Below are 16,145 nucleotides of genomic sequence, written 5' to 3'. Positions count from 1 at the left end.
GTGAGTGACGTCACAGCGTGATCTCTGGAGAACACGGCTGTGTCTGCACTGCCAGAAGCTGGGTGTTGTGAAGAGAAGTGGATGATACTTCTATGCACAACGCCCAGCTAGTAAAAGTAGTAAACACGCCCCGATGTACGCACATAATACACGCCCAGTTGTACTTTTACTTTTCAACACGCCCAGTTGTACTTTTGCAAGCCTCATTTGCATAAATACGAAAATGGTCATAACTTGGCCAAAAATGCTCGTTTTTTAAAAATAAAAACGTTACTGTTATCTACATTGCAGCGCCTATCTGCTGCAATAGCAGATAGGGGCTGCAAAATCTGGTGACAGAGCCTCTTTAAGCTTGTTTAATGTCACGGTGCTGCAACCTCTTACCCCCTCTCTACCATTCGCTCCTCGACACATCATGTCGTAGGCGAGCAGCAGATGGATTTCTTATTTCTTTCCTCTTCATTCATGTAAATTGCTCCATCTCCCTCGATCCTTTTGTCTGGGAGCCTTTTGAACACTTTGAAATATTGGTGATTTGCGTATACACCTGAAGTGATCCTTTGTCAGATGACAGCCGCTCAGAACAATATAGAGGGGGCTGAAACAGTATTATAAAGGATGGCGCTTTTCACAAGGATATAGGTGACCTTATGCCAATGATATTGCCTATCTTGTCTCACATTACAACAGAGAGATACTATAGGCTTTTTGTAATATACTATTAAACATACAGTCATAATATAAAATCTTTATTGAGATACGTCCGGGGATCTGTGTCTGTTCGTCTTTTGGGCTTTTGTTCTCTTCTGTAGGTCCGTGAACAGCTTGTATTTTCTTTTGACATGACTAGAATGCTGGTTTAGTTTGTCCACTATTTTACCATTGCATAATACATGCTTCGGTATGTCACACATCAATGTGGCTCTTGGTCTGGCAAACTCATGACGTCTATGTGTTACATAAATTAACGTCCATCTGACTAGTGGGCATTTCCCCTGAAACAGATCTGAGGGAAACTTTTTCGGCAAAATTGTCTGTTTGCTTTGGGTTCTCAGGTGTTGGACCAGCAGTAATCAGTTATCACGGTGGCAGCTCTCATATTAACCCCTTAGTGACCAACAATACGCCTTTTCACGTTGGTCACTAAGGGGCCTTAGGCTAGGCTGACACCTTTTCACGTTGGCCCAGTCTAAGTCCTGCATGGGTCTCCCGTGCAGGCAGGAGCCGGGGCTCTGCTGTCTGATGACAGCTGGGCTCCTGCTCCAACACCCGGGATCTAAGTTTACTTCGATCGCGGCCGTTTAACCCGTTAAATGCCGCCGTCAATAGCGACCGCGGCATTTAACTTGTTTACAAGTGGGGTCCCTCTGTCACCCATCGGCGGCCCGCAAATGCAATCGCGGGTTCTCTGATGGGGTGTCATGGCAGCTGGGGGCTTGATAAAAGCCCCCAGGTCTGCCCTGGACATATGCCTGTTAGGACGTGCCTCCGGCGCATCCTAACAGATTGCCTGTCAGATTTACACTGACAGGCAATAATGCTCTGGTATACGAAATATACCAAAGCATTATAGCAGCGATCTGAAGATTGCACAGTAAAGTCCCCTAGTGGGACTAATAAAATAAATAATAAATGTGAAATAAAGATTATTAATAAAAATTACAGTAAAAAAATGAATCCATTTTTTTCCATAAAAAGTGGTTTTATTTAGTAAAAGTGTAAAAAATAAATAAAAGTACACATATATGGTATCGCCGAGACCGTAATGACTCCATTAATAAAGTTAATATGTCATTTAAACCGCAAGGTGAACACCGTAAAAAAAAACCGCAAAAAACAATGGCGAAATTGCAATTTTTTCCCATTGCCCCCCAAAAAAGTCATAATAAAAATGAATCAATAAGTCCCATGCACCCCAAAACAGTCAAAACTACGTCTCGTCCCGCAGAAAACAAGCCCAAAAAATCACTACATTGATGGAAAAATAAAAAATTTACGGCTCTTGGAAAGCGACGATGCAAAAACAAATAATTTTAGTTCAAAAGTGTTTTTATTGTGCAAAAGTCGTAAAACATAAAACCTCTACATATGTGGTATCGCCGTAATCGTACCGACCCATAGAATAAAGGTAACATGTTATTTACGTCGCACAGTGAACGGCGTCAATTTAAAAACGCATAGAACAATGGCGGAATTTCAGTTTTTTTTTATAATCCCCCCCAAAAAAAAGTTAATAAAAAAATGATATGTACCCTAAAATGGTGCTATTAAAAAGTACAACTAATCCCACAAAAAACAAGTGCTCATACAGCTATGTAGACGAAAAAATAAAAAAGTTATAGCTCTTTGAATGCGACTATAGAAAAACGAATAAAATAGCTTGGTCATTAGGGCCTAAAATGGACTGGTCACTAAGGGGTTAACCCTTTAATGACAGGCCTTTATTTTCTCCCGTTTTGTTGATTTACATTTTTCCCCTTTCTCCTTCCATGAGCCATAACTTTTTTTTTTCATTTACATAGCCGTATGATAGTTTTTTTTTCTGCGGGACGAGTTGTTGTTTTTTTAATGGCACTATTTAATGTATCATATAACGTACTGGGAAACTTACAAAAATTATTTTGTAGGGTGGAGTGGAAGCAAGAAAAGCAATGTCCCCATCGTTTTTTTTTTGTTTAACGATGTTCACCCGGCGTTAAACTTTTATTCTGAGGGTCAATACGATTACAGCATTACCTAATTTTATATGGTTATTTATGTTTTACTGCTTTTACAACATAAGTACATTTTGCTAACCATGTCATTTTTGTCACAATATTCTGAGACCCAGGACTGTTTTATTTTTCTGTTGATGGAGCGGTGTAGGGATGTGTCTGTTTGGGGCCAGCTGTAGTTTTTATTGGTACCATTTTGGGGAAAATAAAAAATTTTGGTCACTTTATTCAATATTTTTTTTGTGTGAGACAAGGTGACCAAAAAACGCTCCCTCCTTCTAAGGATGCCATTGTCGCTATTGACCGCGGCATCTAAGTGGTTAAACGGCAGCGATCTGAGTTCTCTCCAATCCCGGCTGTAGCGCATGGTGTCAGGTGTAATATACAGCTGAGTTGACAATCACAGCGTATGCAGCGAGCTCAGCACCTGAGCCCGCCTCCCACAACCCCCCTCCTCTGATGACATATGTGTACCATGCTTGGTCGTAAGAGGGTTAAAGAGGTTGTGTGTGATGAGACCACCCCTTTTAAAAACACTAAACACAACAGAGCTATAAAAAATAAGGGATGGTCTTTGTCCAATATATGACACTGATAATTTGCTTGTCTCCAGTATATGGTTGGGGATTTGTGCCTTTTAGGACTGCAAACTAATTTTTCATTAATACAACCGGTGTGTCCAGAATAAATGTGAACATTGTTCTTGTTTTGATATGTTGGCCTCGGTTATTGATACAGAGTAAGTACAAGTGTGGGTAGTTCATAAGTAACAATGATGTTACTCCTCCATGTTGGCAGCCTCTATGAAGTACAGGGTGGGCCATTTATATGGATACACCTAAATAAAATGGGAATGGCTGGTGATATTAACTTCCTGTTTGTGGCACATTAGTATATGGGAGGGGGGAAACTTTTCAAGCTGGGTGTTGACCATGGTGGCCATTTTGAAGTCGGCCATTTTGTATCCAACTTTAGTTTTTTCAATGGGAAGAGGGTCATGTGACACATCAAACTTATCGAGAATTTCACATGAAAAACAATGGTGTGCTTGGTTTTAACGTTACTTTATTCTTTCATGAGTTATTTACAAGTTTCTGACCACTTATAAAATGTGTTCAAAGTGCTGCCCATTGTGTTGGATTGTCAATGCCACCCTCTTCACACACTGGTAGCAACACCGCAGAAGAAATGCTAGCACAGGCTTCCAGTATCCGTAGTTTCAGTTGCTGCACATCTCGTATCTTCACAGCATAGACAATTGCCTTCAGATGACCCCAAAGATAAGAGTCTAAGGGGGTCAGATCGGGAGACCTAGGGGGCCATTCAACTGGCCCACGACGACCAATCCACTTTCCAGGAAACTGTTCATCTAGGAATGCTCGGACCTGACACCCATAATGTGGTGGTGCACCATCTTGCTGGAAAAACTCAGGGAACGTGCCAGCTTCAGTGCATAAAGAGGGAAACACATCATCATGTAGCAATTTCAGATATCCCGTGGCCTTGAGGTTTCCATTGATGAAGAATGGCCCCACTATCTTTATCAGAAACGTGTAAATAACTCATGAAAGAATAAAGTAACGTTAAAACCAAGCATACCATTGTTTTCTTGTGAAATTCTCGATAAGTTTGATGTCACATGACCCTCTTCCCATTGAAAAAACTAAAGTTGGATACAAAATGGCCGCCATGGTCCACACCCAGCTTGAAAAGTTTCCCCCCTCCCATATACTAATGTGCCACAAACAGGAAGTTAATATCACCAACCATTCCCATTTTATTTAGGTGTATCCATATAAATGGCCCACCCTGTAGATGCTGCAGTATCCAGGTGATATGCCTTAGGACCTGTTCACATCACCATCTGGTTCCGTTTGGAGTGTCCGTTAGAGGAACCGATGAACGGAAAGCCGAACAGAAAATGTCGCTTCTATTTGCATTACCATTGATTTCAATGGTCATGCTTTCTTTGCAGTTGGTTTCCGTTCGTTTCCGTTCCGTAAAGTTTCTGGTTTTTTTTTCACGGAAACAATAGCATAGTAGAGTCACGTTTTTTTGACTTTCCCTTTGCACCAGTTTTGATACATTTCCCACATAGTATAAGAGTGACAAGTTGTTATTGTTTATGGGTCCAACTTGGGATCACAATTTTATATAAGGCTGGCTTTGCACATCGTGCGTTTCTTTGCCTCAAAATGTGTAAAAAAAAAAATGCATTCTGACCGCGACGTGCGAATCCACCCTAAAGGGGCTTTTACACTTGACTATCAGGCACACAAGCGTTCATACAACACTCGTTGCCGATAATTTCCCTGTGTAAACAGGGCAGGGTTCAGCAGATGAACGAGAGAACACTTGATCATCTGCTGATCGTATCGTTTTAAAAAAGTTAAATATTATCGTTGTCGGCAGCACATCTCCCTGTGTAAACTGAGACGCGCTGCCGACATGAAAATGACGTATGGGGACGAGCGATCGGAGTAACAACCGCTCGTTCCCATACATAGCTCCGTGTGACCGGTACAAACGAGCGACGATCAACGATGTCTTGTTGATCGGCGCTCGCTGCCCTGGCTGATTATCGGCCGGTGTAATAGGGGCTTTACCTCACCCTAGGCAATTAACTGAAGGAAGCACGTGCCATTTAACCCTCTGTTGCCTACGCCTTTCTGTCTTTCAGCTACCGTGTCCTGTACAGCAATCATGTCGTCCCACATTATTGCAGCACTTCTTCTCCATAAATACAGATTTGTGAGTACTCACTTGATCCCCTGGAAAATGAGGAATTTTGTATAGAATTTAGGCCAGGAGTTGCAACACTGTAATATCCCAAAAGTTCTTGACCGGAAATACAAAAGTTATCAAGAAAATAAAAAAAAAGAGCACGTTAACAAGTAGCGCACGCCAATACAATAAGTAGAACACATATGAACCAATCTTTATTATATTCCATACACAACAAATGTAAAACCTACAAAGACCAAATGGCTGTAATATAATACAGGACAAACCACAGCGAAAAATATCTCTAAGACGATCTAGCATGAAACTAGGATCTGTAAATCGTACACTCGGAACCACCACTGTGGTACTCAATACTCACTATGTATGTTCTATAAATCAGGACTGTAAGACTCGTGCTTTACACACAATACTTATTGATAGATATTTCATGCATTTGTGTTGTGACTATTTGTGCTTTTACTGGATCCCTCGTATAACGGATATCAACAGTGTCTGATGGACTCCAGTGACTTACAATGGGTTCCGCTAGGGTTCTGTTGGTGTCCTTCGCTTTGACGGGAAGAATAGCATGAGCTAGAATAGCGCTGCATGAAGCGTTATGTCAAATCTGCTGTGAAATAGCTTCACAAACCAATATGGCGTACTTTGTGTGTAGTTCTTGTTTTCTTGCACAATAAAAGACTTTGTTCTCATCAGCATTATGATTTCCATTTATAACAGAAGCCACAACGCTGTGATAGACCCACCTTATTGACTTATATTGGCGATTGTCGGGTTCCGCCGAAGTGTCTTGTCGTTTTGATGCGAAAAATAGTGCTGCATACATCACTTTTTGCCTTAGAAAATGACAGAATATGTTGCGGAGCCTCTGATACAGATGTGAACAGAGCCTAAGGCACAGTAGAGCCGGGTTCCTGGAATGTCTGAACACATAATCCAGTGCAATTACATGCAAATTATTCACTAGTACATTTATAACACACCGCATACAAAAGCTAGCTGCGCATGTTTTAATTCCTATGTACAAGTCGAGCTCCAGATGCTGTAAGTCATGGGTATTGAATATACAATAGTTTCTCAAAACAAAGATCGGAGGGTGGATGCAGAATATCCAAGTCCAATGCAAAGAATGGAGCACGTTCTGTGCATGTTTCTGAAACAATGAGAGGTACTAAGATAGATATTTGTAAATGCAAAAAACACTTTGCATTAAAGATCTCCTGCTTACGCAGATGTAGCAGAGCTGAATGTAACTGTTTCTTTTGTGCATCATAATAGCTTTCTGAGTTGGTTTATCTTCAGACCAAAGGAAAACTACAGCTAACACTTTATCTAAACAATAAGTTGTACTAGATGACCGACTTTGCTCAGGTACATGTGTATAGTATAGTATCTATTTAATTTCAGATTAAACCCCTCATTTATAATTTGAATATTGTAATCACTGTTGCTGTAATTAATGCTCCACCCTATTCCCTTTGATATTTATTTTTCATTTCAGGGTGTCTCCCTGTCAAGACTCCTTTCTGAACTCCCTGTGATGATAGAAGATATTCTTCTTCACGGGTTTGATGTTGGATTTTCCGGTCAGCGATGGGATGTTCTCCGTCACAGCCTGTACATCGTCCGCCGCTGCATTGTGCTGTACTCTGTTCCTTCAAATGACGTATATGTGCTTTGCAGAGAATCACTTGACAGTATAAGAGAACTAGCCCAAAAGAGTTCTTCCCTATTGCCCGTCTTCTTGTATGAAGCTATAGGAGGTAAATGTATATTTCTAAAAGTTGTCCGCTTTATAGTAAATACATACATTCCCATAAAACAACAATTGTGGATCTTCAATGCTGGAATTCTTCATTGTGCCGTTCCTCTATTATTCCTCCTGGAAATTTATGAATCAGTTGACAACTTGGTGTTACCATTCACCTTGTCAGTAGACTGAGTCCCTACACAGTCTGACTGTTAACAGTGATTGTACAGTGGACTGTGTAGGGACATGCAACATTGACAAGGTGGATGGTATCCAATGGACGGCTAATTTATCGGACTAATCCAGGGTGAGGTTCTTGATGTAGCACAGAAGACATAAAGGGCGCCTCAGTGAGAACTGTGTTATGAGTTATTGATCATTTTTCCCCTCCCACGGCATCTGAAGGTGGAGTGCCAGTAACCCCACTATATGTGCAAGGTGACCCTGCACACACCTGGAGACTCCGGAGGGTCAGTATCAAAACCCCCCATTATGAAAGAGAAACCTAATTTTATTTTTAAACAGCGCACACCTCAGGCCGGAGCAGGTAAAGACCGATAAAGTCTAAAGTACCTATAAAACAATATACACAATGTGTACTTTACCGCTCTAACAACCTGTATTGGCAAGGATCAGTCCAAGCTCCTCCGATTTTAAGTTGTAATCCAGACTCCACCATCAACGAGTAGACGTATAGCTACATGCGTATCTCTGTCTGTAATTCTCCTGGGACTTGTTATTCTCTTCGGATATTCCCTCCAGATACGACAATAAACACGCCAAACAATGGAGTGTCATACATCTTAAGACAGCAAGAGTACATATAGTAGAACTGCAAGATGGTTTTCCAATACACATGTATTGAGGATCGACTTACCTGCAAACGCTGATGCTGCTGCAGAATCAACTGTAGCCTCTGGTGCCGATGTGGCCGTCACGATGCAGGACCTGTGAGTGACGTCACAGATCTGCACTGCCAGAAGCTGGGCGTTCTGAAGAGAAGAGGATGTTACTTCTCTTCAGAGCGCCCAGCTAGTGAAAGTATTAAAAACGCCCCGATGTACGCACCTAATACACGCCCACTTGGACTTTTACTTTTAAACACACCCACTTGGACTTTTGCAAGCCTCATTTGCATAACTACAAAAATGGTCATAACTTGGCCAAAAATGCTCGTTTTTTAAAAATAAAAACGTTACTGTAATCTACATTGCAGCGCTGATCTGCAGCAATAGCAGATAGGGGTTGCAAAATCTGGTGACAGAGCCTCTTTAAGTGATCCAATATGAAATGAGAGGACATTTTAAGCAATTTGCGTTGCCTTGAAATTCTTGAAATAATGGATGCTGAATGTGGCCACCAAACATGCTTTAGTGATGCAGGCATAGAATAATAGTGCCTCTTGCATATCATTCTTCCTGACGTGACTATTTTGCTACCTACAAATGCTCAATAGTGTATGTGGATATCCAGAATTATGCCCTAATAAATGTAATCCGTGTATTACACGTTGCCGTCCAGGAATGAAAAATGTTCAGGATATATTCATCACACATTAGGGGTATAAAATGTATACAAGTTTATCAGTTTAATCTATAAAACCAATATATCTCAGACATTTGACCTTTTATATCTAAATCCAAAAACGAACATGGTTACACTAAAGACCATGTAATTTCCCGGGCCAGGGTACCTCATAGGGTATAGCAAAGAGAACAATAATAAACCACAAACAATGGCTGTAGCTATTTCACTATGTGGATATTAATGTGATGTGATTTTCCTAGGATAACCACTTATGTCCCGAAACTAGACCTACTGGGCATTTAAGCGGGACTTTCTCCTGTAGGATTTTATTTATATACACCGTGTTCCAAATTATTATGCACATTGGACTTAAGTGTCATAAACATTTAATTATTAGTTTTTCAATTAAACTCATGGATGGTATTGTGTCTTAGGGCTCTTTGGATCATTGTAATCAATCTCAGACACCTGTGATAATTAGTTTGCCAGGTGTGCCCAATCAAAGGAAAACTACTTAAGAAGGACGTTCCACATTATTAAGCAGGCCACAGGTTTCAAGCAATATGGGAAAGAAAAAGGATCTCTCTGCTGCCGAAAAGCGTGAAATAGTGCAATACCTTGGACAAGGTATGAAAACATTGGATATTTCAAGAAAACTTAAGCGTGATCATCGTATTGTGAAAAGATTTGTGGCTGATTCAGAGCACAGACTGGTTCGTTCAGATAAAGGCATAATGAGGAAGGTTTCTGCCAGACAAATTAATAGGATTAGGAGAGCAGCTGCTAAAATGCCATTGCAAAGCAGCAAACAGGTATTTGAAGCCGCTGGTGCCTCTGGAGTCCCGCGAACCTCAAGGTGTAGGATCCTCCAGAGGTTTGCAAGTGTGCATAAAGCTATTATTCGGCCACCCCTAAACAATGCTCACAAGCAGAAACGGTTGCAGTGGGCTCAGAAATACATGAAGACTAATTTTCAAACCGTGTTGTTTACTGATGAGTGCCGTGCAACCCTGGATGGTCCAGATGGATGGAGTAGTGGATGGTTGGTGAATGGCAACCATGTCCCAACAAGGCTGCGACGTCAGCAAGGAGGTGGCGGAGTCATGTTTTGGGCTGGAATCATGGGGAGAGAGCTGGTAGGCCCCTTTAGGGTCCCTGACGGTGTGAAAATGACCTCTGCAAAGTACATAGAGTTTATGACTGACCACTTTCTTCCGTGGTACAAAAAGAAGAACCGCGCCTTCCATAGCAAAATTATCTTCATGCATGACAATGCACCATCTCATACTGCAAAGAATACCTCTGTGTCATTGGCTGCTATGGGCATAAAAGGAGAGAAACTCATGGTGTGGCCCCCATGTTCCCCTGACCTCAACCCTATTGAGAACCTTTGGAGCATCCTCAAAGAAAAATATCTATGAGGGTGGGAGGCAGTTCACATCAAAACAGAAGCTCTGGGAGGTTATTCTGACCTCCTGCAAAGATATTCAAGTAGAAACTGTCCAAATACTCACAAATTCAATGGATGCAAGAATTGTGAAGGTGATATCAAAGAAGGGGTCCTATGTTAACATGTAACTTGGCCTGCTAAGCTTTTTTTGATTGAAAGAGCTTTTGATTTCTGTAAATATGACCTCCTGATGCTGCAAATTCAACAAATTACCATTTTAGTTCTCTTTACGACCTTTAAAATGTTTTGATCTCTGTTGTGCATAATAATTTGAAACCGTGCATTTTGAGTTTTTTACTTCTAAAAAAAAACTGTTATCATTAGGAGATTTGTTCAATAAAATTTACATTATACTCCAATGGTTGATGGCTTGAAGATTATACTGACTGTCATTTGCATCGACTATTTAGGAAAATCAGCCAAAAATAACATTTGCATAATCATTTGGAACGCGGTCTAAGATTATTGCATCTAAGTAGCCATAGCGCAGTTCTTTGCATCTTATGAATTGGTGATGTACATCTGTGTCTGTGCTCAGAGTTGTCAAGATCAGGGGATTGCTTTTGTTATACTCTGTGGTGTCCTGGCCAGGGAAATTAGATGTGTTTTTTTATGTAATCATGTACTATTTTTGTATTTTGATACAAGAGGGCAGTTGCCCAGGATATAATGGTTTTATAGATTAAACTAATATATTTATGCGGATTTCTACCCCATATGTGTGCTGAATACATTCTTGACATTTTTTTCTATTTTTGTGTTCGCATATGTGGATATGCTCAATGAAGTCCATCCTTTAAAGGCCTAATTCACATAAGCGTATTTCACGTCCGTGCTACGCGCGTGAAAATAGATCACGTCACACGGACCTATGCAAGTCAATGCAGACATTCAGTGTTTTTCACGCAGCGTGTGTCCTCTGCGTGAAACTTACTGCATGTCCTATACTTGTGCGTTTAATGCGCATCACGCACCCATTGAAGTCAACGGGTGCGTGAAAATCACGGACCGCACACAGACGCACATCTGTGTGCTGTCTGTGATTCATGCAACAGCTGCATAAGAAATTATTTTGAAAAAGAAAAACCTCCTTCAGTTTATTTTCCTGCCGTTAAACGCATGACATACGGATGACATACACGCGTAAAAAATGCAGACACGCACGGAACTGCAACGCAGCAAAAACGCTGCGTTTTTTACGCGCGCAAAACGAACACGTTCGTGTGAATAAGACCTTAGGCTATAGTCTCTGCTAGATTTTGACGATGCACAAAATGTGGGGAAGCTGACGAATTGTGATTATGAGGGACACTTCAAGTAAAGGGCCCATTCAGATCAGCGTTCATCTGCTCCGTTCAACCTTTCCCTGATAAACGGAAAGCCAAACTATTGCTTCCGTTTGCATTACCATTGATTTCAATGGTATATCTTTTTTTTTCAGTTGGCTTCAGTTTGTCTCCGTTCCGCTAGGTTTCCATTTTCTCACGAAAACAATAGCATAGACGACACACCTGACACCCGCAGTTTACAGAGCAAGCTTAGCCCTTGATCCCAATCCATACTTCAAAATGCGCACCATGACGTACAGTGTCGTCATTGTGCGTCAAGGAGTTAATGGCCTTTTAAAAATAAATAATAAATCAATGTAAGAAGGTTAGTCTTTGCAGCCACTTACATAGAGGTGCCTGCGGTCTGTATTGGTGTTCCTTCCTGTCACGCACATTGTTTAACCTCAAGAGGTTGTCCCACCACTAAATATTATATTCATTGTATAGATTATAAAAATTTAATATTTACATGTTTTTTAAATGACCCAGTGAAAAGTTATGACATTTATTTACATAGTATTGTTCTACCTGGTGTTCGAACTGTATAGTAATGTGCACATCCACTTAATGGGTCAAATGCTGGTGGACAGGCATACTCATTTACTCCCCCTACAGCCAGTTCTCTGCATCGTGCAGAGCAGCAAATAGAAATCGCTTTCTGCCCTGCTTGTCAGGGAAGGAGCAGAGCCTCAGTAGAAGGATGACGCCTCAGCTTGTTAGGACTGTAAAACTCTGCATCCTGACAGTAGATCGGAGCCCAGCACATGCCCACTCAGTCTTTTAGTGTTTCATTTCATTATATTTTCTCGGTTTCCAAGGGAGTGCATACTGTGGATGTCACACCGTATATATCTTTACTACTCGAGATACCATTTTACCGCTCTATAGGGGAAAGTAATCGGGGTCTATATTGTTAGCTGTCAGAGGGGGAAGGAGACTGATTCTGCTCAGAATCTTTACCCAGCAGTACAGATTAGCAGCAGCACCAAGGGGGACACATAGAAGAAAGCTTTTTTTTTTTTTTAAAACACAAAACAAAAACGGCTTTTAACAGCATTTCCTGTCTTTTGGTATGAAAATGATTAGCGGGATAACACGCACTAGTCAGGACACACTGAGCGATAATGTTTTTATATCATATATACCTTTACCATGTCTTACACCACTCATTTCCACTAATTCTCTTTCCTGTTTCTTGCAGCTTGTGCCATTCACGCACTCCTGGCCCAACTACCCAGTCTGAGTTTGGTAGAGATTTTGTTCACCAAGGATGAGTTGATTGAAATGATGATGTGTCTCTGCTCCTTAGTGCACAAAAATATTTTGCTTCAACCGGTACAAATACTGCAATTTTTTTCTTTTGCCATGCGTGAAGATTTATTCTGCATCCATTCACCCGTCACTTTTTTTTTACCGATTTTGTTCCCTTTCTTTTCCAGCCATGCCAGAATATGTATCTTCTGTGCCAGGATATCCTGGACAAGCTAGTTCATTGTGGTCTTCTCTCTATGTATGAGGTGAGTTTGTCGTAGAGAACGAGCAATTGGTGAAATAGAAGATCAATAAATACAGTCTCCTTACTTTTCTCAGGATCCAAGTGCACCTCCAGCCTGTGACACAGGGACACAGGGTTTTGTATCCTGGAGACACTTAGATGACATGTCAGATAGTGACAGTGACATCATAGGAGAAAACATCAAACGTCACTATAAGGTAGGAAGAAGCTTACTGATGATTATGGACATTTTTATTTATTTATCAGATCTATTTTTTTTGTGATGTCCTTTACGGAACAACCTTAGGGAAAGTATTGCAACAAAGTGTTCTGGTTTTTTTTAATCGAAATAAATGCAAAACTCTGTAATGATTAATATTACATATTTTTAGGAGTGAGAGCTTTCAATGGCCACATGTAATACTACGTTTCCCCCTGAAGTGGGGTAAAATAAGCTGTAATAGTAATAAAGTAATGCATGTATAACAGGGCACAAAAAGATTCAATGTATCTTTCGAGCACGTCATAGAATTGCTTATAGTCTGAGGAACTCCAAATCCAAAAAGACGGCAAGCATTGGCATGGAAGCGGGTGCCAGGGTTTACATCAATGCAAATAAAGTCATTACAGATTTAAAAGAAAAAACTAAATCTATAATGAGAAAAATGTTCATTTACGTTTGTGTTTTCTCTTGCTTGCAATAGTTGGGCCGCTCCAGCCATCATGCAGACTTCTTTGTTTTCCTTTGTCACCTCATGAATCCAGTGCTTAAGACCTATGAGAGAGCAGCAATGTTCCTGCAGGAACGTGGGACATGTGGACATGGTATGAAGTGTGAGGCATCCAAGTAATAGAAGTCCAGAGGTCTTGGTGAACTCTATATCCCAAATAAAAGGGCAAAATGGCACTGCGTGCAGTGATCAGATCTACGCCACAATAGTACCCATCACTGTCATGTTAGCTCTGTTTCATTATTCAGTCAAGTGGCTATATTGGATTTCATTGATTTAAGTGCAGGAGAAATACAGATTTAGGCCTCATTTACACGAGCGTAATATACGCGCGTGCTTTTCACGCGTGTCGTACGCACCTATATTACTCTATGGGGCAGTGCAGACAATGCGTGAATTTTGCGCAGCGCGAGTGCGTTGCGTAAACTCACGACATGTTCTATAATCGTGCGTTTTTCGCGCATTACGCACCCATTAAAGTCAATGGGTGCGTGAAAACCACGAAGGTCGCACGGAAGCACTTCCGTGCGAACTGCGTGATTTGCGCAAGAGCTGTCAAACTGAATGTAAACAGAAAAGCACCACGTGCTTTTCTGTTTACAAACATCCGAACGGAGTGTCTTAGAGATGAGCGAACCGAACTTCACCGGGTTCGGCCGAACTCGTTTTGACCGAACCCGGCAGGAGACAGTCACTGTCCAGGGTGCTGAAAGAGTTAAACTGGTTCAGCACCCTGGACAGTGACTTCCGATCCCAATATACGTGAACGTGTAAAAAAAAAAAAAGTTCTGACTTGCCGATAACTCCCGGCTTCTTCCTCCAGTCTGACCTCCCGGGATGACAATTCAGTCCAAGTAACAGCTGCAGCCAATCACAAGCCAAGCACAGGCTGCAGCGGTCACATGGACTGCCGCGTCATCCAGGGAGGTGGGGCCAGATGTCAAGAGGCGCGTCACCAAGGACGCGTCACCAAGGCAACGGCCGGGAAGTTCTCGGTAAGTACGAACCTCTTTTTTTTTTTTTAAACAGGTTACTCGATATGGTGATCAGAATTCACTGTCGAGGGTGCTGAAAGAGTTACTGCCGATCAGTTAACTCTTTCAGCACCCTGGACAGTGACTGACTTTGACTAGCCTCATCTCTATGATGGCGGCTTCGCGAAAATCACGCAGCCGCGCATCATACACTGATGACACACGGAGCTGTCAAGTGCCTTTTGCGCACGCAAAACGCTGCGTTTTTTTGCGTGCGCAAAACGCACACGCTCGTGTAAATGAGGCCTTATTGTATGCAAAACCATGACTGGACAAGACCAACATTTCTAGGTAGGCAAGGGTGCATTGTTAACTCTTGGGTGCCTGGTCACTTACTATGCCCATTGTAGATAGCAGATGTTTTGCTGATGTGGTTCAGAAGTTTCATACACCAGGCCCATTCCTTAGCATAACCAACTATTTGCTCATTTGCCATCATAGATACTTTATAAATACACCCATTTTAAAATACTTGTTACTTTGGCTCATTGTGTGGCCTTCGTTGCAAAGGACTTTCATGGCTCTAGATGTTAAAGTACAGCTGGTAGGTATCTGAATGAGCACAGCTATTGCCATCGAAAGAAGACCAGTTGAACATATGTGACATTGTTTACCTTGGTAAGGCCCCATGCACACGAACGTAAAAACGCCCGTAATTACGGGCCCATAGATTTCTATTGGCCACGGGTACCTCCCCATATGCTTACGGGAAGGTGCCCGTGCCGTTGAAAAATATAGAACATGTCCTATTTCAGGTCGTAATTACGGCACGGGCGGACCCATAGAAGTCTATGGGGCTCCCGTAATTACGGGTGACTACGTGTGTGCACCCGTAATTACGGGAGCGTTGCTAGGCGACGTCAGTAAATAGTCACTGTCCAGGGTGCTGAAAGAGTTAAACAATCGGCAGTAACTGTTTCAGAACCCTGGACAGAAACTACCGATCACAATATACATCAACCTGTAAAAAAAAAAAAAGACGTTCATACTTACCCAGAACTCCCTGCTTCTGACTCCAGTCCGGCCTCCTGGGATGACGTTACAGCCCATGTGACCGCTGCAGCCAATCACAGGCTGCAGCGGTCACATGGACTGCCGCGTCATCCAGGGATGTCGGGCTGGATGTGAAGAGAGGGACGCGTCACCAAGACAACGGCCGGGTAAGTTTTGAATTTCTTTTACTTTTATTACGGAAAGGGCTGTCCCGTCTCTCTATCCTGCACTGATAGAGAGAAGGGCTGCCGATTACTGCAGTGTAATTTTGCAGCGAAAACGTGCCCGTAAATACGGGTGGAATACGAATGACACTGGACCCATATTTACGGGCACGGGTCCGTAAATACTGGTGCAATACGGGTCCAATACGTGTGA

At 41.9% G+C, this 16,145-nt stretch overlaps 1 protein-coding gene across 3 annotated transcripts in view; it reads left to right on the top strand.

The window, feature by feature from the left end:
- The window catches only part of LOC142749936 (glycerol-3-phosphate acyltransferase 2, mitochondrial-like), a 161,064-nt gene that overhangs the window by 132,164 nt on the left and 12,755 nt on the right, over positions 1–16,145 (top strand). For 2 of the 3 annotated variants that reach the window (XM_075858551.1, XM_075858553.1), the window contains exons 14-19: positions 5,395–5,465; positions 6,961–7,222; positions 12,716–12,849; positions 12,954–13,031; positions 13,105–13,227; positions 13,714–13,834. In XM_075858551.1, coding sequence (XP_075714666.1) covers positions 5,395–5,465; positions 6,961–7,222; positions 12,716–12,849; positions 12,954–13,031; positions 13,105–13,227; positions 13,714–13,834 — 789 coding nt within the window. The remainder of the gene's footprint in view (positions 1–5,394; positions 5,466–6,960; positions 7,223–12,715; positions 12,850–12,953; positions 13,032–13,104; positions 13,228–13,713; positions 13,835–16,145) is intronic. The other variant, XR_012882510.1, reaches the window with a different exon arrangement.

This window comes from Rhinoderma darwinii, chromosome 3, assembly GCF_050947455.1.
Source record: "Rhinoderma darwinii isolate aRhiDar2 chromosome 3, aRhiDar2.hap1, whole genome shotgun sequence".
NCBI lineage: Eukaryota > Metazoa > Chordata > Amphibia > Anura > Rhinodermatidae > Rhinoderma > Rhinoderma darwinii.
Note: the sequence above shows the minus strand (reverse complement) of the source record. Positions and strands in the feature narration are given on the sequence as shown.